General features: G+C 44.6%; 1 protein-coding gene across 1 annotated transcript; it reads left to right on the forward strand.

Moving 5' to 3' along the window:
• Window positions 1-949: 949 nt before the first annotated feature.
• LOC137528090 (antigen-presenting glycoprotein CD1d-like) lies at window positions 950-15,720 on the forward strand. Its single transcript, XM_068249353.1, has 4 exons — window positions 950-959; window positions 8,674-8,931; window positions 12,219-12,491; window positions 15,359-15,720. Exons 2-4 carry the CDS (start codon window positions 8,727-8,729, stop codon window positions 15,520-15,522), a joined length of 642 nt encoding a protein of 213 aa, XP_068105454.1. The 5' UTR covers window positions 950-959; window positions 8,674-8,726; the 3' UTR covers window positions 15,523-15,720.
• The last annotated feature ends 8,347 nt before the right edge of the window (window positions 15,721-24,067 follow it).

The raw sequence follows: 24,067 nt of genomic DNA on the forward strand, positions 1-24,067 counted from the left end.
CCTTCCAGTTAATAGGGGCATGTATCCATGTCTCACATGCCACATATGTAGTAGTGTCATTAGGGGCAAAGATTTTTGTCATCCCACCACAGGAAACAAATATGAGATCAGGAGACGCTATACATGCGATTCCCGATATGTTGTGTACCTTTTAAAGTGTCCCTGTGGCTTTATTTATGTAGGGATGACAACTCAGCGCCTCAAAGACCGCATTTCATCACATAAAACGGCCATCAGGGGTAAAAGCATTGAGCAGTCGGTTGCTGAACATTTTACAAAATGTAGACATAATGTCTCACAGTTAGGGGTCATGGCCATTGACGGGGTCCCCCAGGATTGGCGGGGGGGTAACCGACAAAAGGAATTATTGAGGAGAGAGGCGGGCTGGATTAGAAGATTGGGAGCTATGGGTCCAGCTGGACTTAATAGGGAGTGTGATTTAAGCTTTTGTATCTAATATTTATTGTAGCTATTATGGTATATACTGTTAGGCAACCGTTTGCTAATATGGATTCATATGTGTATTTGAGCTTCAATCTATTATTGATATGTGTTTTTATGTTTATCTTTAGGTACATTTGGGGATTCATACATTAAAAGATCATATTCCTCTGCAGAATACCTTTTATTCGGTGTGGCTGGCTGGGTGAGTGATATGTTTATATTTACATGTTGCTAGGAGACAGCACGGCTGCTACTGTGTTGTGCTAGCCGTGTCTCCGTTGTATTGTATATCCCCCGCCTTCATGGGTCCGAGGCCAGCTATTCCCCATTGGCTAAGACTTGGGCGCAGGTGATTGGTGGCAGCCGATCATGTGTTCAGTCACATGACCGGCAATGCTTACAGCGGGCGCTGCCGCTGATTGCATGGCGGCGGCGCGCTGTCCGTGATGCGCTCATATGAGCCGATTTGGGTGGATAATGCTGGCGGTTTCTGCAGCGGAACTGATCCCTGATTGGTGAGTTTAAATATTTAAACTTTGTGCACTCTTTTTAGGTGGCTATACTTGTGACTATTCAGTCTCCCATCAGGTCCGCATATAGGTTTGTCTCCCCATCTGTACGCACCAGGGTGGTCTGCCCTTGGGGCGGAGTTAGTGATATATAAGTGATGTTGTGTGATATATACATGCATTTGACATTTCTGGCAACTTGATAAAGGCCTTTCAGGCCGAAACAGCGGGCTTTTGCTGCCTGTCAAACTTTTTACTATGCAATAAAAGTTTAAGAGCTATTTAATACACATATCGTGTGGTGCCGATCCTTTGTGGATTATAGACTGTATTGACCCTTTGGTACAGGGGTGAGGATCTTGGCACACTTCCTTTTACCTTTGAGCATTAAGTGGGTGCTCCTGGATACATGCTTTCATTCGGTAAAAAATGAAGCACTTTTTTTACTACATTATTTTCACTGGAGTTCCTCTTTAAGGCAATATTGAGGTTTTGTGAGGTATCAATATTGTCATATTATTGAATTGATCATTTATTATGTACGCTGCTGCTATCACCTTTGGTAATTTTTAATCATGTTTTTAATATTGTTTACTATTTACCAATAAAAATTCTTGCATGATTTTCTTTGAATTCATTTTTTGGAGCGGTTGGTGCTACTGCTATTGGGTACTTTTCTCTATAGTTATAGGTACTGGACAGGCACAGTGACACTGCATGTGCTCACGTAGGTAGGTGGGTGCACTGTGAACAACAGGTAATTATATGCAGTGACGGCAGTGGCGGACACAGGCAGCAGTGGGCCCCTGTGCAAAATATCAATTGTGGGCCCCCCTGACCTGCGGCGCGCGAAGCTATAAATGGGCGTGGATAGAACCTGCGGCGCGTAGCGGCGCGGCAAAAAATGGGCGTGGCAATGACCGGATAAGGGCGGAGCTAACTGTAATTTAAAGTGATCCCGGGGTGAGAGTGATATGGAGGCTGCCATATTTATTTCCTTTTAAACAATACTAGTTGCCTGGTGGCCCTGCTGATCTATTTGGCTGCAGTAATAAACTGAATTACACCAGCAACAAGCATGCAGCTTAATCTTCTCAGTTCTGACAATATTGTCAGAAACCCCTGACCTGCTGCATGCTTGTTCAGGGTCTATGGTTGAAAGAATAAGAGGCAGAGGACCAGAACGGCAACCAGGCAACTGGTATTGCTTAAAAGGAGAGAAATATGGCAGCCTCAATATTATTCTCACCTCAGGTTCCCTTGAAAAGTGCAACGCAAAGACAGTGGGCCCAAGTTTTGGTGACCCTTTCCCCAGAAAATTCACATAATTGTGCAGGTTTTCTCAAGAAAATACACATAATGTGAGCAGATTTGCCCAGAAAATACATTCAATCATGTCAGCAGATTTGCCCAGAAAATACGTGCAATGATGTCGGCAGATATGCCCAGAAAATACGTGCAATCATGTCGGCAGATATGCCCAGAAAATACCTGCAATCATGTCGGCAGATATGCCCAGAAAATACCTGCAATCATGTCGGCAGATATGCCCAGAAAATACGTGCAATCATGTCGGCAGATTTGCCCAGAAAACACATGCAATCATGTAGCAAATTTGCCCAGAACATACATGCAATCATGTGGCAGACCTGCCCAGAACATACACGCAATCATGTGGCAGACCTGCCCAGAACATACACGCAATCATGTGGCAGACCTGCCCAGAACATACACCTGCTAAAATAAATAATAAAAAAAAAACATTTACTCACCTGCAGCAGCAGACCTCCTGTCCCAGCCTCCATCCGGCGCGCAGCTCCCATGGGTGGTTGGGTGGATAGGTAGCCTGGTGGGTAGGTAGGCAGCCGGGTGGGTAGGTAGGTAGCCCTTAGCCGGGTGGGTAAGTAGCCTGGTGGGTGGCTGGGTAGCCGGGTGGGTAGCCTGGTGGGTGGCTGGGTAGGCGGGTGGGTAGGTAGCCTGGTGGGTGGGTGGGTAGGTGGGTGGTTAGGTAGCTGGGTGGGTGGGTAGGTAGCCTGGTGGGTTGGTAGGTAGCCGGGTGGGTAGGTAGGTAGGTAGCCTGGTGGGTAGGTAGGTAGCCGGGTGGGTGTGTAGGTAGCCGGGTGGGTGGTTAGGTAGCCGGGTGGGTAGGTAGCCGGGTGGGTGGGTAGGTAGCCGGGTGGGTAGGTAGGTATCCGGGTGGGTAGGTAGCCGGGTGGGTGGTTAGGTAGCCGGGTGGGTGGTTAGGTAGCCGGGTGGGTGGGTAGGTAGCCGGGTGGGTAGGTAGCCGGCAGGGTGGTTAGGTAGCCGGGTGGGTAGGTAGCCAGGTAGATAGCCGGCAGGGTGGTTAGGTAGCCGGGTGGGTAGCTAGGTAGCCGGGTGGGTAGGTAGCCGGGTGGGTAGGTAGCCAGGTAGATAGCCGGCAGGGTGGTTAGGTAGCCGGGTGGGTAGCTAGGTAGCCGGATGGGTAGGTAGCCAGGTAGGTAGCCGGCAGGGTGGTTAGGTAGCCGGGTGGGTAGCTAGGTAGCCGGGTGGGTAGGTAGCCGGGTGGGTAGGTAGCCAGGTAGATAGCCGGCAGGGTGGTTAGGTAGCCGGGTGGGTAGGTAGCCAGGTAGATAGCCGGCAGGGTGGTTAGGTAGCCGGGTGGGTAGGTAGCCAGGTAGATAGCCGGCAGGGTGGTTAGGTAGCCGGGTGGGTAGCTAGGTAGCCGGGTGGGTGGGTAGGTAGCCTGGTTAGGTAGCGGGGTAGGTAACCGGGTGGGTGGGTAAGGTAGCCGGGTGGGTAGCTATCCGGGTGGGGGGCCCGACTCCTATCCTCCCTCACTCACCTCGGGGCCCCCCTCCCGGTATGCGCTGCAGCCGGCGGGAGAGCAGAAAATACAGGAAGTCTCCGGCCGGGGCTGCAGCAGACGCTAGAGGCAGCTGCTGCTTAGTTTCCGATATGTCTCCAAGTTGGAGACCAAGCGGCAGCTGCCGCCCCGGCCGGAGACTTCTTGTATTTTCCGCTCTCCCGCCGCATGAGGGGGGGGGGGCGAGGTGAGGGGGGAGGACAGGAGTTGGGCCCCCCAGGTTAAAAAAAAAAAACATAAAAAAAAAAAAAATAAATAAAAAAAAACCTGCAATACTTAATGGGCCCCTGAAGCAGCAGAACTTCAGGGGCCCTCGTGCGGCGGCACGGCCTGCACGGCCGTATGTCCGCCACTGAGTGACGGGCATTACAAATCTGCACCTGGCACAGTAGTAATTACCACCAAGGGGCCAAAGGCCAGCTGCGACTGACTGACAGGGCTGTATATAATGCAAGTGGGCCACACAAAAAGAAAAAAAATTAGATCAAAAGAACAAGATTAGCTCTCAGAAGAGCTGTTGAGGGGTGCTTTTTTTAGCAATAAGAATCAGCAAGGAGCAAGCTAAATAGCCTACAAGAGCATAACTAAGCTTACCCTATAGGTCTCTGCACAGCAGCTCTCCCTTCTCTAATTACTGCAGGCACACGAGTGAGTGCAATGCCTGACGCTGCCTGCCTTTTATAAGGGGGGTGGGGCTCCAGGAGGAAGTGTAGCCTGATTGGCTACAATGTGCCTGCTGACTGTGATGTAGAGGGTCAAAGTTGACCCTAATGATGCACTATGGGGACGAGTCGAACTTCCGGAAAAGTTTGCGGTTCTCTGTGAACGCGAACCATGGAAGTTCGCCGGGAACCGTTTGCCAGCGAACCGTTCGGGCCATCTCTAAATTATGATTTCGCAAAATTTTGTGTACATTTTTGCAATTATGAACATACGTAATTATGATTTGTAAATTCAATTGATTTTCTGTTATTCATTCATAATTTTATGTAATACCCTACTGACTTTAGTGGTGAATAGCACAGCCCCCATACATGTTATTGTCACAAAAAAGGCTACATGTGTTATGAAGAATAGTGAGTATAAGTAAAAAAAGTAATAATAATTTTTCAAACATACCTTGCAATTTTGCTTGAGTTTAAAAATGCAAAGGAAAATGCTTTTTAACTATCTGGACACCGCCTAACGCCGATGGGCGTGGCCGCGGTGGCAGCCCCACCACCGCCTAATGCCAATTGGATTCAAGTCCTGGGGCTGCAGTTTCCCAGGGAACGGCCACGCGCAAGCACGATCGTTCCCTGCCAATTCACGGAACGGAGTTCAGATCGCGGCTAGAAGTCTGTTTGTGAACGAAAGGGGAAAGAAATCCCCCGGCAGTCTCCGGCAGCGCTGTACGAGATTGGCGATCTCCGGACCCTGATTGGCCGGGGATCACCGTCCTCTCATAGGCTGATGCCTATGAGAGGCAGAACAGGACAGATTTCCGTCCTGTTCCAATTCAGAACACGGAGGGGAGGATGGAAGAGGTGGGAGGAGGGAAGGAGGGTGAGAGCCTCATAGAGGCTTAGAAAAAAAAAAACGGTTACAGCGATCGGACGCCTCAGGCGGCATGTCCCCTTAGGGACAAAAAAAGGAAGTGAGTCCGATCGCTGGGCTCCGTAGCTGGGCTGTGCAGGAGGGTAAAAAGCCTGCACAGCCCAGCACAACAAAAACAGCCTGGTCGTTTTTTAACACTGCGGTCGTCTAGTGGTTAAACAGCAATTTTTCTGAGTTTAAAAAACATTTTTCCTTTGCCTTCTTGGATTTTTGATTTTCCCATAAACTTCAAGGTCTTTTTGAAAAAATGTTTTTGACTTGTATCCACTATTTTCTTTAACACATGTAGGCCTGTTTGGTGACAACAGCATGTATGAGTGGTGGGCCAGCACAACATGACGCGGAAATTACGTGAAAATGCAAAATTATGGTTCCTGATTACAATTACGGACAAAATTAATTACAATTTTTCCCAAAATTTTGCCTTTGATTTTGCATTGTAATTGGGAATTTTGAAACAAAATTACGAATATTATTTTGTTTGTTAAATTGTTTGCGAAAATATAAAATAAATATATTGCTTGTTATCTTTAACTTTAATATCCATACCACATTTATTGATTACAGTAACCCTGTAACACACTTACCTTCCGGCGGCAGGTCCCGCAACGGCTCTGGCGTGGTCCGGGCGAGCGGCAGGACTGCCGCGCTGGAATCCTCTGGCGGCATCCCCGGCTTCCCTCCAGCGGTGTCTTCCGGCTCCCGCGCGACCCGAAGGTCGCATCCCGCATGCGCGAGCCTTAGCCAGCATTATAGGCTAAGAAGGAAGATGTGGGTGATGATGTCACCAATTGGAGGAGTGGCTGCTGGATACAGATGTTGCATTTAAGGCCAGGAGCATTCAGTGCCCGCTGACCTTGATACTAATCAGTTCGCTGGTTTCTGGTCTAGCTAGCTAGCTACTCTGAGCTACATTCATATATTGTGTAGACGCACAATATATATTGTGTAGACGCACAATATATATGTACTCCAGTTAGTCAGTCTTTTGCTGTATATTATATCTATTTGTAATTCCTTCGTAATATCCTCCTGATATTATTGAAGTAACATCTCATTGTATATTTATCTGTGTACCGACCTCTTACTTGTTCCTGACCTCGCTCTAGTCTAGTCCTTCTGTACCGCTACCATCTGATTTACGTTACTGACTCGGCCTGTCCCTGACTCTGTTACTGAGTGATCCTTGCAATACGACTGACATCTGATACACGTGTATGACCCTGCTCGAATTTGACTGCGATTTAGCTTAACGACTTTGTACCTCGATATCTTTACTTGTGCAGAAGTTCTGACCGTTAGATTACACCTTGTACTTTTGTTGTGTAATTATCTAAAGTGTTACCTCGTCACGCACCAGCGTGATAAACCCATAATTAAGCAAATAATCATTTTTAAACTGTATAATTGTTTCTAAAACTGTTACCTTTGGTTTTTCAGAAAAAAATGATTTACATTTCAACTGTTTGCACCACAACGAGCCGCTATTTTCACCTATGTTACAAATGATAGTTTTTCAACATATTTTTGTAAAGTTACGTATAAAAAAGGGTTTATTTTTATGTTTGACTCCACAATGATCATTTTCATTTATTCTATTTTAAAGAAAACCATAAACAATCATATACAAATTTATTTTACACAAACAAAATGGGGATTAAGGTTAGGCACCCTCCAGGGGGATCATAGGGTTAGGCACCACCACGTGGGGAGTCTTAGGGTTAGGACCCACCAGGGGGGAGGGGGGGGTCTTATGCTGGGCATACACGGGTGCAATTATGTGCCGGATCGAGCTGCTGCCTCGATGCCGGCGCATCCCTGCTCATTGGCGTGTGCGCGCAGATCGATCCCCGCTCGTCCCCACGGGCATCCCTTATCAGCCGCTGGATTCCCCGTTATTGTCCGCCCGCGGGGATCGAGCGGGCAATCTATCCGGCAGATCATCAGACCTGTCGGATATTATCAATCGAGCCATCAGCGGCTTGATTGATAACAGTGCACTTCGCCGTGTATGCCCAGCATGATGCTGGGCATACACGGCGAGGTGCGCTGTTATCAATCGAGCCGCTGATGGCTCGATTGATATTATCCGACAGGTCCCATGACCTGCCGGATAGATTCCCCGCTCAATCCCCGCTGGCGGACAATAGCGGGGAATCGAGAGACTGATAAGGGATGCCCGCGGGGAACGAGCTGGTATGCACCGGGCCGACATCGAGCCAGCGGCTCGATCCAGCGCATAATTGCACCCGTGTATGCCCAGCATAAGGGTTAGGCCCTAAACCAGGTGGGTTCTGTTTGAGAGTAGGGAGAGGTTAGGTTATAGTAAAATATCGGTAAGGATTAAAAATATTTTACTATATGAATAAAGTAGTACAATATCGGTGTATTAAACAATATTTTATCACTTTTTATCACTTTTACTGGTCCTCATTTTAGTAAATGTAAAATAGAGGTTAGAGTGAAGAATACTAGAATATCAGGATTATAAACAATATTTTACATTATATCATGGTGCCCATTTTGCTAAAGATAACTTTAATACCATTTATATTTGGTCCCCTTTTTAGCTGGAGTCCTTATTTCATGCACCCATGCGCATCACTAGTTGCACAGAATGCCATTTGTGTCCCCTCCATACTTACCCCGGTTATTCTTGTATGCAGTCTCTCGGGACAAAGTCACAGGAATAGTTATTCTACTGATAACTCCTTCCGCATTTGCTCATTAATCATTAGATTAGTGAATGGAACTGTAATAAACCGCAGAGGAAGAGAAGAACTAAACATAGCTCAGGTCCAGGGCCAGGCCAAGGCAGAGGCGAGAGAGGCTCCAGTCTCAGGGCGCAGTGTAGGAGGGGGCGCACAACTCACTCAGCTATCATTCCCCTATTGTGTTTGAAGCAGAGAGAAATAAGAAAAGGAGATACTTGATAGTGACTACAAGCCAGATAACTAGAGATTAAGATGTTGGGGGCCCTGGGGTACCTCTTAGTTTAATAGCAATCAGTGTGTGTCTGTGTGACGGCTGGGGTGGGAGGGATGGAGAAGCGCACTTTTTTCGTCTCAGCCTTTGGTTCTCGGAGGACCTTGTACCGGCTCTGCTTAGGTCATTCTCCCTTTAATACAGCTGACTTGCGTTGCTTTTGGGTAAAAACCTGTAATAATGATTGTTTTCAATATGAACTATACTGTATTAATATATGCTGGTGAGTGTGCTCTATATTAAACATTAGCATGTTCCCTACAGTCCTATGATGAGTTTTGTCTTTGTATTTAGGGTGCTATGAGCTGGTATTGGAGCAGACAACAGAATTTACATATGACCTGGAGATGTACCCCTGGGGTACGGCACAGTTTGGTGGGATTGTAGTCCTCTCCTTCCACAATGCATCTGAGGGGATCGTCTTCACCCAGAGCTGGTCTAAAGGGAACCTGTCAGCTTTTTCCTGGAGTTTTTTCGACATGTTTCTAATGAGCTATTTTGAGTATTTCCATGAGCATGTCATAGAAAAAATGCATGCCTTTGGAGTAAAAGGTACAAATCACTGAAATTATTCAAATAGTCATGCAGGTTTTACAATACGTTGGAATAAAGGGTAGTAACCCCCACATATATGCATGTTATAACAACTCTACATATGCATACACATGTATTTTAAATTTTACATTTTTTTTTTTATATTTGGAGCTTGACTAACAGCCTTCACAGATTCAGGGACAGGTAGTAGTCCGTCTTGTGACATAATCGGCTCCCAGAAACATCAGCTTTGTTTGTGTCAGGAGATATGTAGAGAGATTCATAAATATCAGTCTTTCACACTCAGTGCAGTTCAGAACTGTTTTAAATTATTGGTAACTAGCTGATGGTCCGGCGTTGCCCAGGTATGTATTTGGCTGGTGTTGGCTCCGCCCACTTTTTTTCTAACCCTAATACACAATTCATTAATGAGTCAATTGCTTAGTATGTCAGTTTTGCAGCCTTTGGCATCAATAATTTGCATTGAAATGAAACAAATCTGAATGTCTGTGCTTCCACCTCCTTTTTTGGATTTGAACCCCAGTCATCCAATGACCAACTGTACCAGGTTTTAGGCTTATGCCATTAACAGTGCAAGAGTGGCAGCAATTAAATATTCCCATGGAAATTCAACAGGTGGCTTTTTTTAGGCTCTACCCACTTTCCTGAATATTAATCCCAGTCAACCAACTGTGCAAAGTTTGAGAACCCTGCCATTAACAGTGTAAAAAGAGCTGCAGTTTACATTTTCCCAGTGAAATTTGTATTTGTCTCCGCCCACTTTTTGGTTATGGAGATAAAAAGTATCCTATGTGTTATTCCAGGTAATGTACTATGTGTGTGCCAAATTTTATTCAAATCCGTTCAGCCATTGTTGTGTGATTGAGTAACAAACATCCAAACATCCACACTTTCGCATTTATAATATTAGTGAGATGAAGATCCAAAGTTGTGTCGTAGTACACCATGGGCTTGATTCACTAACCGGCGCTAAGCCGGTTAGTGTGCCTTATAACTTAGTGGGCACAAACTACAGCGCTAACCTTATCTGAGGTTAGTATGCCTTATCTGAGTTAGTGTGCCTTATCTGAGGTTAGTGTGCCTTATCTGAGGTTAGTGTGCCTTATCGGAGTTAGTGTGCCTTATCTGAGGTTAGTGTGCCTTATCTGAGGTTAGTGTGCCTTATCTGAGGTTAGTGTGCCTTATCTGAGTTAGTGTGCCTCATCTGAGGTTAGTGTGCCTTATCTGCAGTGTGCGATGTAGCTTTGTGAATCTTCTAGTGTGCACAAAGCTATTTAGTGTGCACAAAGCTACTTAAGGAGCACTAAATTCAGATAAGGCACACTAACTCAGATAAGGCACACTAACCTCAGATAAGGCACACTAACCTCAGATAAGGCACACTAACCTCAGATAAGGCACACTAACCGGCTTAGCGCCGGAAAACTCTTTTTTACTCCAACGCTAATTTTAGTGAGGATGGAAGACATCAGACTTGAAAGCAGTTGGGTTCTGAAGCTCATCCATGTAGTAAACACATGAAAACAAATGATTTACATGTGTAAATAAACAATGATTTCTCTGCTTTCCTAATGCAGTAGAAGTTGATGAGGGGAACTTTGAAGCCCCTGTTCATTTCTGGCAAATTTCCTCTGATAGTATGAATGTAGCAGATCCTGTGTTAGCATAAGAGAGCAGCTTTGTCTGCAGAAGTAGTATTAACCACTACAGGACTGTGCTTCATATTAAACTGTCTTGTTTGCCCCTGTTAGTGGCAAATGGACATTTTAATATGTTGCTTGCCACTGCCGCCACTGCGCAAGCCTGTGAGTTCTCCCTCTGTGCGTTCCCAATGAGACTTACACATCTTTGATTGGATGAATGGGAACATGTGTTCCCTGAGCCATTCAAAGTGCCTGTAAGAGCTCTGAGCTCTGTTCAGAGCACACAGAATAGTGTGTGTGGGGATATCTAGTGGTAAAAAATACACATTTTACACTACATTTTACAATAAATTAAACTCTCTTTCCCCTGTCGCCTGCCCTCCATAGTTACCATATTAAAACAGTAAAAAAAAATGACAGCATTAAAAAAAAAATACATAAATAGTTACATTAGGGAGTCAGCTTTTTTTTTACTATGCATGTCATGAGGGAGTATTACTGTTATTTTTGGCAAATAAGGGCTTGCAATTATTGATCGGAAAAAATACACCTTTCTTTCAAAATAATATATTGTTGCAATGAAATATACTAGAGATATAATTTAAACATTGTAACAAATATAAACATACTTTTTTTAAACATAGTTTAAATGTTGTGACAAATGAGCAAATACAATGTGTAGGTTTTATTTACAGTAGCATTGTTTTATTTAAAACTATAGGGGAAGGAATTGGAGAAATAGTATTTTTTTTTCTTTTTTTTCCCCTTCCTTTTTTTACAATGAACATAAAGAAAAGTAATTTCTGAAAACAAATATCACCGCCTAAAAGCCTAATTTGTGGTGAAAAAACAAGGTTGTAAATCATTTTGGTGTGATAAGTTGTGATACAGTTATTGGCGAATTAAAGGGAGGAGCACTGACAAGTGAAAATTTCTCTAGTGGTCAGTAAGGGTAAAAACCCCTTAGTAGTGAAGTGGTTAAAGGTGCCCATCAATGATGCAATATCCTAAATGATCGACCGTATGATCAATCAGATCAAGTGCTGTTAGTGCTGCCAATCAACAACGAACGATTGGTCTGACGATCTTTCTGTTGATCCAAATGTCATCATAGTTCTTTTAGTCTGATCAAAGTGCATATCATTTTCCCTTCAGTTGGTGGGTCCAAACGATCATTTCTCATTGATTGCAACCATCAGATTGAATGGTCGATCTTTCAGGAAATTGGTTCATAATTGGCACCTTAACAGTCCCAGTGCACAAAATGAAAAGACATCTCTACACTTAATGTAGGCAAAACAAAATACTGTAATAATAATAATATTTATTGTCAAAATGTGAATGCGGTGCCTAGTGATGACCTAATCAGTTCTCCAGCGTACAATTGCCGGTGATCATCAGCCGCTCGCCCGTTCGCTTTATTGTGAATGTTTTTGTAAAAAAATTGTGTTCAAGTAAACATTGTCAAACGAAGTCAATGGCCGCCTTGTTACGTTTGTCATCCTTGTATTATTGTATATATTTATTGCCCAGCGTTGCCTAATATGTTGGCGCTTTATAAATATAATAATAATAGGTGGGATTTGTAGTTCACAGACAGCATGCTGAATTTTTCATGCATTTGCCCACTATCCCTTTCAGGTCCATTAATAGTGCAAGCCCTGGCTGGATGCTCTTCTGATCCAGGAACACCAGAGCCAATGTTTTACAAGCTGGCTATTAATTTTACTGACTTAATGCATCTAAACGTTGATCCAGGAATTTGGATATCTCCTCCATACGCCTCCCCACTCAGAGATGTGCTCAATGCAGATGCAGTCACCACAAAGAGCCTCCAAATGTTCTTGAAGAAATCATGCGAATTACTTGTCAACAGCCTCCTGTTATTTGGCAGGGCAACACTGGAAAGGAGAAGTAAGTGACATCTTTGGATCTCTGCATTACAGAACTTGATTATTATTATTTTTTTTAGAGAGAGGAATTCGCTGGATATAGCTTAATTAATCAATTTGCTTAATTTTACCAATAATACTGGTGGTGGGTGGAGGCATAATAAAAGGACTAAACACAGGTAAAAAAGGAGAGGCAGGGTGGGCTTACCTCTCCAGTAGACAAAGTAGCCAGTACAGCTCAAAGTAGCTTCAGGAGCTCAAAGCAACTTCAGGAGGTTTAGTGTACAGATAATAAGGTAAAGCTGGGTAAACATGATTCAATTTCCCATTTGATCGACATGTAATCTTACAGGAAGTTGTATCATATGTACATGTTCAAACTAAACCCAATCAATAACAGGATTGATTTTTCCCATGATAACTTTGGAAAATTGTTCTCGTAATCGATTGGAAACCGATCGGACATGTCTCTTCTCCTTAGGTCAGTAGAACCCACAAAAAAAGTGCTGAATGGCTGGGTTGAAAAGACTTGTATGCCTCAGCGCATGGTGTTAAAGTGAGATTGTCACCATAAAAATCTAATTTCAACAGCAACTGGTCTGAGTGTATTAAGTGATAAAGATGCTAATATTGCATTTAAAACTTTCAAAACTTTTTTTCTGCTGTTATGATATGGAGTTATCACATACTTAAGGAGCACTGGCCCTTTAGTAGTCAGTGCCAGACAGTTGCATGCTGGGGGTTCTTTTTATCTATAATATATTCCTCCTCTTCCATTTATTTCCCTGCCTAGCTGCTTATCTGAAACTCACTTGTGTTTACAAGCAAGGCTGAGGTGACTCAGCGATTGGAGGAGAAATGAAAAAAAGTAAAGGGCAGAAATTACATCAGTATTTAGCCTAAACTGTGGGCAAAAGACATGGTTCCCACCAGGAACAGAATTCTCTTCATTTACTATATAAAATTCACTGAAATTAAAACGTGGACAGTACAATACATGTGTTATGTAAGTAGATCAAGTATTTATCTACTTATATATGTGTTTTTTTTTCCCTGGCAGAGTATGGCTGATCCTACTGCTTTAACACTTTTATTATGTATGCACTGTACAATGTTCGCTCCTGTCAGTGTGTACAGTTGGAGACTTCAGTTTGGATAGCCTGACACTTGATACCCCCACTGCTCTGTACCGGGCTTATGTCCAACAGGAAAGAAAAGGTTTTTATGAGGAAGTGGTGCCCCGCTTTTCTTCTTTCTGATGGATATCACAAGTGTTTCAGAAGTGCACACTCTTTGTCCCAGCTCCGGTTGGTCCGCCCTGCTGCATTTGGCGCCAGGTTCTGTTTCTCTTTTTGACACACAAGCCTGAGACTATTGTTTGCATAGTCTGGGACCTTTGTCTGAATATTCTTCAAAAGCTTATTATGGTATCCATACACTAGGTCAATTTCCTGTTGATATACAGCACATTCGATCGCTGTGATCAAATCTGCTGTAAAATTGTTAACGCAAATGTTGACAGATCAATCCAATCAAACCGTCAATTGGTCCAGATTTTGCTAAATCACCGGTTGGTCAGGAGCGCATCGCTAGCGGCGTTCAGTTCAGCGACAACCGGTGCAGTATGGTGGCAGCAATAATCTCACCTGTCTGGCTGGTGCGAGTCTCTGAGTATCGTGCTGTCACTTCTTCTGGCTGGCTTTCTTCTCCATGTCCTCTTCACGTCCTGCTCCATACTGTGACATGCAGAAGTTCAGAGTGTAGAGCGTCTCCACTGTTTGAACTTCGGCTTGTCACAGGACAGGACTGTAAGTGAGGAGGACATGGAAGAGGATGCCGGAAGAAGTGACATCATGGACCCAGGGACTCATGCCGGCAGACACGTGAGAATATTGCTGCTGTCTGGGGGAGCCCAAATGGTGGGGGGTCTTGCGGCAGCGAGGTAGGCGGCTGCAGCTGTGGGTCCACAGGTTTTTAATCGATTTTATGCTGAAAACAAATTCAAAAACCATGTGCAGTGTATGGGCAGCCAATAGATCCCTCTTTGATCAGATTATATCAGAGAGGGATCTATCTGTTGGTGGATCTGGTGGCTATCGACCAGTGTATGGCTACCTTTACGCCTTTGGTTGTTTGTCTGTTTCATATAATCATTAGGCAACTGTATATTTAATTTATTTATTGAAGGTTGACTGCCGTACATACTCAACTAAGTCTACAAATGTAGGTCTGACTCATTGATTAGTTATTCACCTATTTATACATTGGCTAAAGAGCCGAGTGCTATTCTTGATTACAAGGGGCTATGGGTTAGGGCTCGGTACCTAGAATTGGAGAGTTACTTTTAAGTCATAGGGTTGAGGAAGTTATTTGTTAGTGTTTGAGGTTAGAGTTAGGTGTAGGAATGGGGTTTCATCAAAGAGAGGGTAATGTTAAGGATGGGAGTCGAGGGCTGGATTTAAGGAAGGAATTATCTTCAAAAGAAAGGTAAGGGTTATGGAGATTAGGGAGATCTGAGCAACAATTAAAGACCCAGTGAGGTCAGAAAAGCATCAGCTGTTCTGATGGCGCTACCTATGTGAGCAGGTGTTTGATTGCAAGGATAATCTAATGAATAAGTGTACCTACATAACTCTTGGAGGAGTGCTGATTTTTTGATGCATCAAAAGTGTTAGTCTTGTAGGCCTCACCCTAGTTTCTTCCCAGTCTGTGTCCAATGCCCATCTGTTTTCTAGAATGCCAACAGAGAGACATGATAGCCCACATCACCACTGATTTCCCATAGTAAACCTTTGAAATGCCATTGTCCCACTGCACAGTTCTATTCCATAAATGTATAATGGCAAGTTCACTTTAAGTAAATATTAAATCTATGACTCTCTTTTTCAGTCCAGCCAGAGGTTTTCTTGACCCACCATCAAAGGAACTCAGAAGATGATCTGTATGATGACTGGAATTTACCCAGAACCCATCAATGTGAGCTTGTGGAAAATAGTAAAGTTAAAATAGAAGGAGCCTTATCTACAATGGAGATGGTACATTCCAGACAGTGATGTTCCTGACACTGGATCAGGACGAAGATCCTGACCTTTTTTGTAAAGAGGAGCACAGCAGCCTTAAAGAGACTCTGTAACAAATTTTTCAGCCTTAGTTCTTCTATCCTATAAGTTCCTATGCCTGTTCTAATGTGCTCTGGTTTACTGCAGCCTTTCCTAATTGCACTTTCTCTGTAATAAATCTTATCTCCTTTCCTCTGTCGTGTCTGTCGGGCTAAGGCTTGAATGTGTGGAATGTGCAGGGCTGCTTGTGATTGGATAGAAGCGATACACACCCTCTGCAGGCCCCCTGCAGGCTCTGTATGACTCATACACTCTGCTTATGTGAGCCTATCACAAGCTGGTTAGTTTGTTTGTAAACACTGCCTAAAACTGTTAATTTCAAGCCAGGATTGCAGCAGAGAGTGGCAGAAACAGCACAGAGGGGCACAGGAGAACATAAGGAATAGAATGGTATGCTTTTTAGTGTAAGAATATTAGAGTACAGATTCTCTTTAAGGAACCACTGATGGTCCTGTTTGGTGAGGATGTTTTTATTTTACTGTTGTATTCTCTACTTCCATTACTTTACTTTCTTTGTTTGGTGAATCCCAGTTCCATGGCTGATCATACAGTGCATATGGAAAGTATTTACAGCACATCACGTTTTTCACATTTTGTTATGTTACAGCCTCATTCCAAAATGAATTGAATTAATTTTTCTCCTCAGAATTGTACACACAACACCCCATAATGACAGCATGAGAAAGTTTACTAGAGGTCTTGGAAAATGTATATAAAAAAAGGAGAAATCAAATGTACATACTGTAAATATTCACAGCCTTTGCTCAATACTTTGTCAATGCACATTTGGCAGCAATTACAACCTCAAGTCTTTTGAATATGATGCCACAAGCTTGGCACAACTATCCTTGGCCAGTTTCACCTATTCTTCTTTGCAGCATCTCTCAAGCTCCGTCAGGTTGGATGGGAAGCGTCGGTGCACAGCCATTTTAAGAACAAGATGTTCAATTCTGGTCTGATTCCAATCTGGGCTCTGGCTGGGCCCCTCAAGAACATTCACAGATTTGTCCTGAACCCACTCCTTTGATATCTTAGCTGTGTGCTTAGGATTGTTGTCCTGTTGAAGGATGAACTATCGTCCCAGCCTGAGTTCAAGAGTGCTCTGGATCAAGTTTTCACCCAGTATGTCTCTTCACATTACTGCAGTCATATTTTCCTTTCTTCTGACTAGTCTTCCAGTTCCTGCTGCTGAAAAAACTCCCCACAGCATGCTTTACTGTAGGGATGGTATTGGCCTGGTGATGAGCATTGCCTGGTTTCCTCCAAACGTGATGCCTGACATTCTCACCAAAGAGTTCAATATTTGTATCATAAGACTAGAGAATTTTGTTTTCCTTGGTATTAGAATCCTTCAGGTGCCTTTTAACAAACTCCAGGCGGGCTGCCATGTGCCTTTTACCATGGAATGGCTTTCGTCTGGCCACTCTGCCATACATGCCCGATTGGTGGATTACTGCAGAGACAGTTGTCCTTCTGATAGGTTCTCCCCTCTCCACAGAGGACCTCTGGAGCTGTGACTGGCAGAGTGACCATAGGATTCTTGGTCACCTTCCTGTCTAAGGCTCTTCTCCCCCGGTTGCTCAGTTTAGATGACCAGCCAGCTCTAAAAAGAATCCTGGTGGTTTAGAACGTCTTCCACTTATAGATGATAGAGGAACCTGTCTTCACTGGGACCTTCAAAGCCGATTTGTACCTTGAGACAATACTGTCTTGGAGTTCTACAGACAATTCCTTTGACTTCATGCTTGGTTTGTGCTCTGACATGAACTTTCAGCTGTGGGACCTTATATAGACAGGTGTGTGTCACTTTCCAAATTATGTCCAAATAATCAACTGAATCTACCATAGGTGTACTCCAATTAAGCTGCAGAAACATCTCACGAATGATCAGGGGAAACAGGATGCACCAGAGCTCAATTTTGAACTTCATGGCAAAGGCTGTTAATTTTTATGTACATGTGCTGTCTCGATTTTATTTATTTTTAACAAATTTGCTAAAATCTCAAATAAACGTTTTTCATGTTGTCATTATTGGGTTTTGTGTGTAGAATCCTGCGGAAAAAACATTGAATTAAAAAATGTATTTTGGAATAAGCCTTTAACAAACAAAATGTGGAAAAAGTGATGCGCTGGGATTACTTTCTGGATGCTGTTTATTAGGCTTTTTAAAAAAACCTATCTATCTATATATATAATAGACTAAGTGCCTCAACCTTCAAACAAGAAGAAGAAGTACTTTGCATGAGAAAATTTATGCGTGATCAAACACCAAGTTTAAGGCCTCTTTTCCACAGACTGTTGAGCTGTGTGCTCAGCAAGCAGTTACCAGGCAGCAGTGAGCAGATACCAGGCAGCAGCAAGCAGTTATCAGTCAGCAGCGAGCAGATACCAGGCAGCAACAAGCAGTTACCAGGCAGCAACAAGCAGTTACCAGGCAGCAACAAGCAGTTACCAGGCAGCAACAAGCAGTTACCAGGCAGTAGTGAGCAGTTGTGAGAGTTTGAGAGCCATTTCACTGCCTATTCACAGTCCATGGAAAAGAGGCCTTACCCTAGCAAGTCTGACATTGCAAATCTGGCCTAATTGGATATTCATGAGGCAATGCTCATGCAAATGCATGCACAAACCAATACCACAAAGCAGTCACCATGCTACATGCTACATTAGCACTATCTGGCTTAGTGCACACCAGAGCGGTTCGGCAGCGTTTTGCGATCCACTTGCGGCTGCGGATACGCTTGGGTAATGTATTTCAATGGGCTGGTGCACACCAGAGCGGGAGGCGTTTTGCTGAAACGCATACTCCCGAGGTGAGGCATTTTTTTGGATTTCGGATGCGTTTCTGCCTCAATGTTAAGTATAGGAATAACGCAAACCGCTCTGAAAAACGGCAGTTCAGAGCGGTTTTGCAGGCGTTTTTGTTACAGAAGCTGTTCAGTAACAGCTTTACTGTAACAATATATGAAATCTACTACACCAAAAACACTTTACAAAACCGCAAAATGCTAGGTGAAATGCTACAGAAAAATAAGAAAAAGCGTTTCAAAATCTGCTAGCATTTTGCGGATCTGCTAGCAGTTTTTGGTGTGCTCCAGGCCTCCAGAGCGCAACGGGGAGGATTCCCAATGCCCCCTTTTTATACAACTGGGGGGACCGCAGGGTCCCAGGCTCTCTCACTGCCTGGAAACCACAGCGGCACCCTGGAGGGGGAGGCTGGGTGGCGTGGACGACCCCCCCCCCAAGTTTGGCCAGCGCCTGGGAGAGCCGTCTGCACCCACCTCCCAATATTAAAAACAGGCACTTACCTTAACGTCCATTGCGTTCTGCTACATGCGCATTAATTTGGGGGCACCACATGAGAAAGGAGAGAAGCATGGGTCACCCCGAGCTTTAGAGCTCAGGGCTGGCTCACATACAGCACTCCAGAGGGGGGGGGGGGGGGGGGGGGAGGACAGGCGCACTCACTCCAGGGTTCACACCACCGGAGCAAGCCATCCTCCACCTACCTCCAAAGGATACAAACTGCACAAAATGCTTTCCATGAGAAAATTAATGCGCATGTAGCAGAACCCAATGGACGTTAAGGTAAGTGGCTGTTTTTAATATTAGGAGGTGGGTGCGGACGGCTCTCCCCAGCGCTGGCCACGCTTGGGGGGGGGGCAGCTGCGCCACCCAGCCTCCCACTCCGTGGTGCTGCTGTGGTTCCCAGGCAGCGAGAGAGCACTTTGCAGTATTGTTTTTTTGACCCTGCATAGTTTGGCTTGCGAAAGCAAATGCATATTTGCATGAGCATTGCCTCATAAATAGCCAATTAGGCCGGATTTGCAAAGCCAGACTTGCTACAGTTAAACTTGGTGTTTGAGCACGCATACATTTTCTCATGGAAAGCCTACTTCTTCTTGCTTCAAGGTTGAGGCACGTACTCTATTAGATAGATAGATGCGGCGTATGCTACGACGCAGGTTGGCTAGTATATATATAATAGAGTAAGTGCCTCAACCTTCAAGCAAGAAGAAGAAGTAGCGCCCTGCCCCCAGGGCCGGCCCAAGCAAGAAGAAGGGGCTGGTCCAAGCAAGAAGAAGAAGTAGTGTCATATCAAACCAAGGGAAAAGAGGGATAATTTGCATATTCAGTAGCAGTGCATTGTGGGTAACCACAAATGTTCACTTATAGCTGAATTATTGCAGATTTGCTTCTGTTTTAAGAAGGGAAATTACACCAAGCTTTGCTTTTTTTAGTAGGAGGGCTTTTTGGTCTCTTTTATCCTCCTATACATTCTTAGTAGTTTGGGTCACCCTGAGCTGCTTGGTTACTCTGTTGTACTGGTCCAAGCCCTATCTCATACAGCCATACCAATCCTTGCCATGTACAGATGAGGACCAATAGTCTGAATCAGGCTGTCACATGTGGGTTTGATATGGCTGTGTAAAACGTAAAGCTATATGCTTGCTATACACCAGTGATTCTGGATGCTTGCTTGGTTTACTAAGGGTGAAAAGGAATTTTTTGCATATTTAGTAGCAGTGCATTGTGGGTAACCACAAATGTTCCCTTGTAGCTGAATTATTGCATATTTCCTTCTGTTTAGTAAGGCAAATTACACCAAGCTTTGCTTTTTTTAGTAGGAGGTCTTTTTGGTCCCTTTTATCCACCTATACAATCCGAGTGGTTTGGGTCACCCTGAGTTGCTTGGATACTCTGTTGTACTGGTCCACGCCCTATCTCATACAGCCGTATCAATCCCTGCCATGTTCAGATGAGGACCAAAAGTCTGAAACAGGCTGTCACATGTGGGTTTGATATGGCTGTGTAAAATTTAAAGCTATAGTCTTGCTATACACCAGTGGTTCTGGATGCTTGCTTGGTTTAATAAGAAAAGGAATTATTTGCATATTTAGTAGCAGTGCATTGTGGGTAACCACAAATGTTCACTTATAGCTGAATTATTGCATATTACCTTCTGTTTTAGTAAGGCAAATTACACCAAGCTTTGCTTTTTTTAGTAGGAGGTCTTTTTGGTCCCTTTTATCCCCCTATACATTCCGAGTGGTTTGGGTCACCCTGAGCTGCTTGGTTACTCTGTTGTACTGGTCCAAGCCCTATCTCATACAGCCATATCAATCTCTGCCATGGACTGATGAGGACCAAAAGTCTGAAATAGGCTGTCACATGTGGGTTTGATATGACTGTGTAAAATTTAAAGCTATAGGGCCTGATTCACAAAGCAGTGCAAACTGTTTAGCACGGGTGTGCTAAATGGTTAGCGCGTGAAGTGCTGTTCGCGGACTTTTGCGCGTGCAAAGTGCCGTGATTCACAGTCTTTTGCGTGCGCAATTTGCCACGATTCGTGCGATTGCGGACTTTTGCGCGCACCAAGTGCCGCAATTCGTGGCAAATTGCGCGCACAAAAGACCGCAATTGTGCAAATCGTGGCACTTTGCACGCGCAAAAGTCCGCGAACGGCACTTCACGTGCTAACTATTTAGCACACCCGTGCTAAACAGTTTGCATCGCTTTGTGAATCAGGCCCATAGGCTTGCTTGACTTACCAAGGGTGAAAAGGAATAATTTGCATATTTAGTAGCGGTGCATTGTGGGTAACCACAAATGTTCACTTATAGCTGAATTATTGCAGATTTTCTTCTGTTTTAAGAAGCCAAATTACACCAAGCTTTGATTTTTTTTTAGTAGAAGGGTTTTTTGGTCCCTTTTATCCCCCTATACATTCCGAGTGGTTTGGGTCGCCCTGAGCTGCTTGGTTACTCTCTTGTACTGGTCCAAGCCCTATCTCATACAGCCATATCAATCCTTGCCATGTACATATGAGGACCAAAAGTCTGAAACAGGCTGTCACATGTGGGTTTGATATGGCTGTGTAATATTTAAAGCTATAGGCTTGCTATACACCAGTGGTTCTGGATGCTTGCTTGGGTTACTAAGGGTGAAAAGGAATAATTGGCATATTTAGTAGCAGTGCATTGTGGGTAACCACAAATGTTCACTTATAGCTGAATTATTGCATATTTCCTTCTGTTTTAGGAAGGCAAATTACACCAATACAGTGGTGGCATTGCAGGAAGTGACAACAGTGGAACGCATGCTGGTACACGGAAGAGGTGAGGCATCCCCGCCCGCTGCCTCTTACTAATAGTGGCGGCTTCTACTGTGCTTAAGCAGGAGGGGGAGCGCACATGGGGGACCCAGGTGAGGGAGGGGGGTTCCTGTTGAGCTTAAGCTGGAGGGGGAGTGCACATGGGGGACCCAGGTGAGGGGGGGGGGGGTTTCCTGCGGAGCTTAAGCTGGAGGGGGAGCACACATGGGGGACCCAGTTGAGGGGGGATCCGACCCCCCTCCCCGCCGCTGTGCCCAATACCCCCTTCCTGCCCTCTACCCCCTTATGCGGCGTATGCTATGCCGCGGGTCGGCTAGTTAGTCATATTAGAGAAGTCCATGTGTGATGCTGTATATGATATAGCAACGATATAGCAACCATTTTGTTTTACATGTATCTTGTGGGAGCCTCCATTTTCTGTATAACCGCCATGTTGTGTAGACCTGGGCAGTGTGGTTTATTTGGAGAGTGGGCAAACTCTTTTTCTCCAATGCAAAGGGGCAAGAGTTTGCATTCCCTTTGGAGTCTGCATATGATGACATGTAAATATCGCACCCAACCAGCACCCACCATTCAGTAGTGCATTTGAATGAGAAACATGGCCCGTAGGCATTGTTAAGCTAGGGTCGATGCAAACACCTTATTGTCACCTGTAAACACCTTAATAGGGAATGGCCAACACATTTGAATAAGGATGTCTGGATTGTCGGAGCCAAAAAATGTCGTGTGTCTGCCTATAATTACCAAGATGTAGTTCAATAAATTGAAAAGGCTTTTCCACCAGAAATTGGTTTTCTAGCCTAGAGCTACACTCTGGGCTATAAAACAGATGCTCACATGAGGAATGGTGCACTTCTCAGGAGTAAGCCACACGCTAGGGGTGCCCTGACTTCTGGTCAGAAACTGCGTGCTTCTGCAACCAAGTTTGGACCTTTTCGCTGATCAAGTTCGATTTCTGTATTATTGCCTTTTTATTTTGATAAGCAAATTTTCGTGTTTGTGCCTTTGTACTTTTTGCTTTGTTTTTTTGTAAATATATTTGTATACATTTCTCTCTGCACTGCTCCACTTTTTTTAGGAATATTAAATCTTTATTGAATAATCTAGTCTTCCGAGTACTAAGCAGAGCTTCACATCTTCTAGAGAGAGACTGCACTGTAATTGTATTACAAGTTCAGTGCCTGATTGTATGCTCGGATTGTTCATTGCCATCGTGTGAGACTGCATTGTGTGGGTGGCGCTCTTGTACCTTTGCCTAAAGCCAGTGGCTGACCCAAAATACTAAAACGCCAACCTGAGTGAGGTTTTGGTCCCTTTTATCCCCCTATACATTCCGAGTGGTTTGGGTCACCCTGAGCTGCTTGGTTACTCTGTTGTACTGGTCCAAGCCCTATCTCATACAGCCATATCAATCCTTGCCATGTACATATGAGGACCAAAAGTCTGAAACAGGCTGTCACATGTGGGTTTGATATGGCTGTGTAATATTTAAAGCTATAGGCTTGCTATACACCAGTGGTTCTGGATGCTTGCTTGGGTTACTAAGGGTGAAAAGGAATAATTGGCATATTTAGTAGCAGTGCATTGTGGGTAACCACAAATGTTCACTTATAGCTGAATTATTGCATATTTCCTTCTGTTTTAGGAAGGCAAATTACACCAATACAGTGGTGGCATTGCAGGAAGTGACAACAGTGGAACACATGCTGGTACACGGAAGAGGTGAGGCATCCCCGCCCGCTGCCTCTTACTAATAGTGGCGGCTTCTACTGTGCTTAAGCAGGAGGGGGAGCGCACATGGGGGACCCAGGTGAGGGAGGGGGGTTCCTGTTGAGCTTAAGCTGGAGGGGGAGTGCACATGGGGGACCCAGGTGAGGAGGGGGGTTCCTGCTGAGCTTAAGCTGGAGGGGGAGCACACATGGGGGACCCAGTTGAGGGGGGATCCGACCCCCCTCCCCGCCGCTGTGCCCAATACCCCCTTCCTGCCCTCTACCCCCTTATGCGGCGTATGCTATGCCGCGGGTCGGCTAGTTAGTCATATTAGAGAAGTCCATGTGTGATGCTGTATATGATATAGCAACCATTTTGTTTTACATGTATCTTGTGGGAGCCTCCATTTTCTGTATAACCGCCATTTTGTGTAGACCTGGGCAGTGTGGTTTATTTGGAGAGTGGGCAAACTCTTTTTCTCCAATGCAAAGGGGCAAGAGTTTGCATTCCCTTTGGAGTCTGCATATGATGACATGTAAATATCGCACCCAACCAGCACCCACCATTCAGTAGTGCATTTGAATGAGAAACATGGCCCGTAGGCATTGTTAAGCTAGGGTCGATGCAAACACCTTATTGTCACCTGTAAACACCTTA

This window comes from Hyperolius riggenbachi, chromosome 8 (assembly GCF_040937935.1).
Source record: "Hyperolius riggenbachi isolate aHypRig1 chromosome 8, aHypRig1.pri, whole genome shotgun sequence".
In the NCBI taxonomy this organism is placed as follows: domain Eukaryota; kingdom Metazoa; phylum Chordata; class Amphibia; order Anura; family Hyperoliidae; genus Hyperolius; species Hyperolius riggenbachi.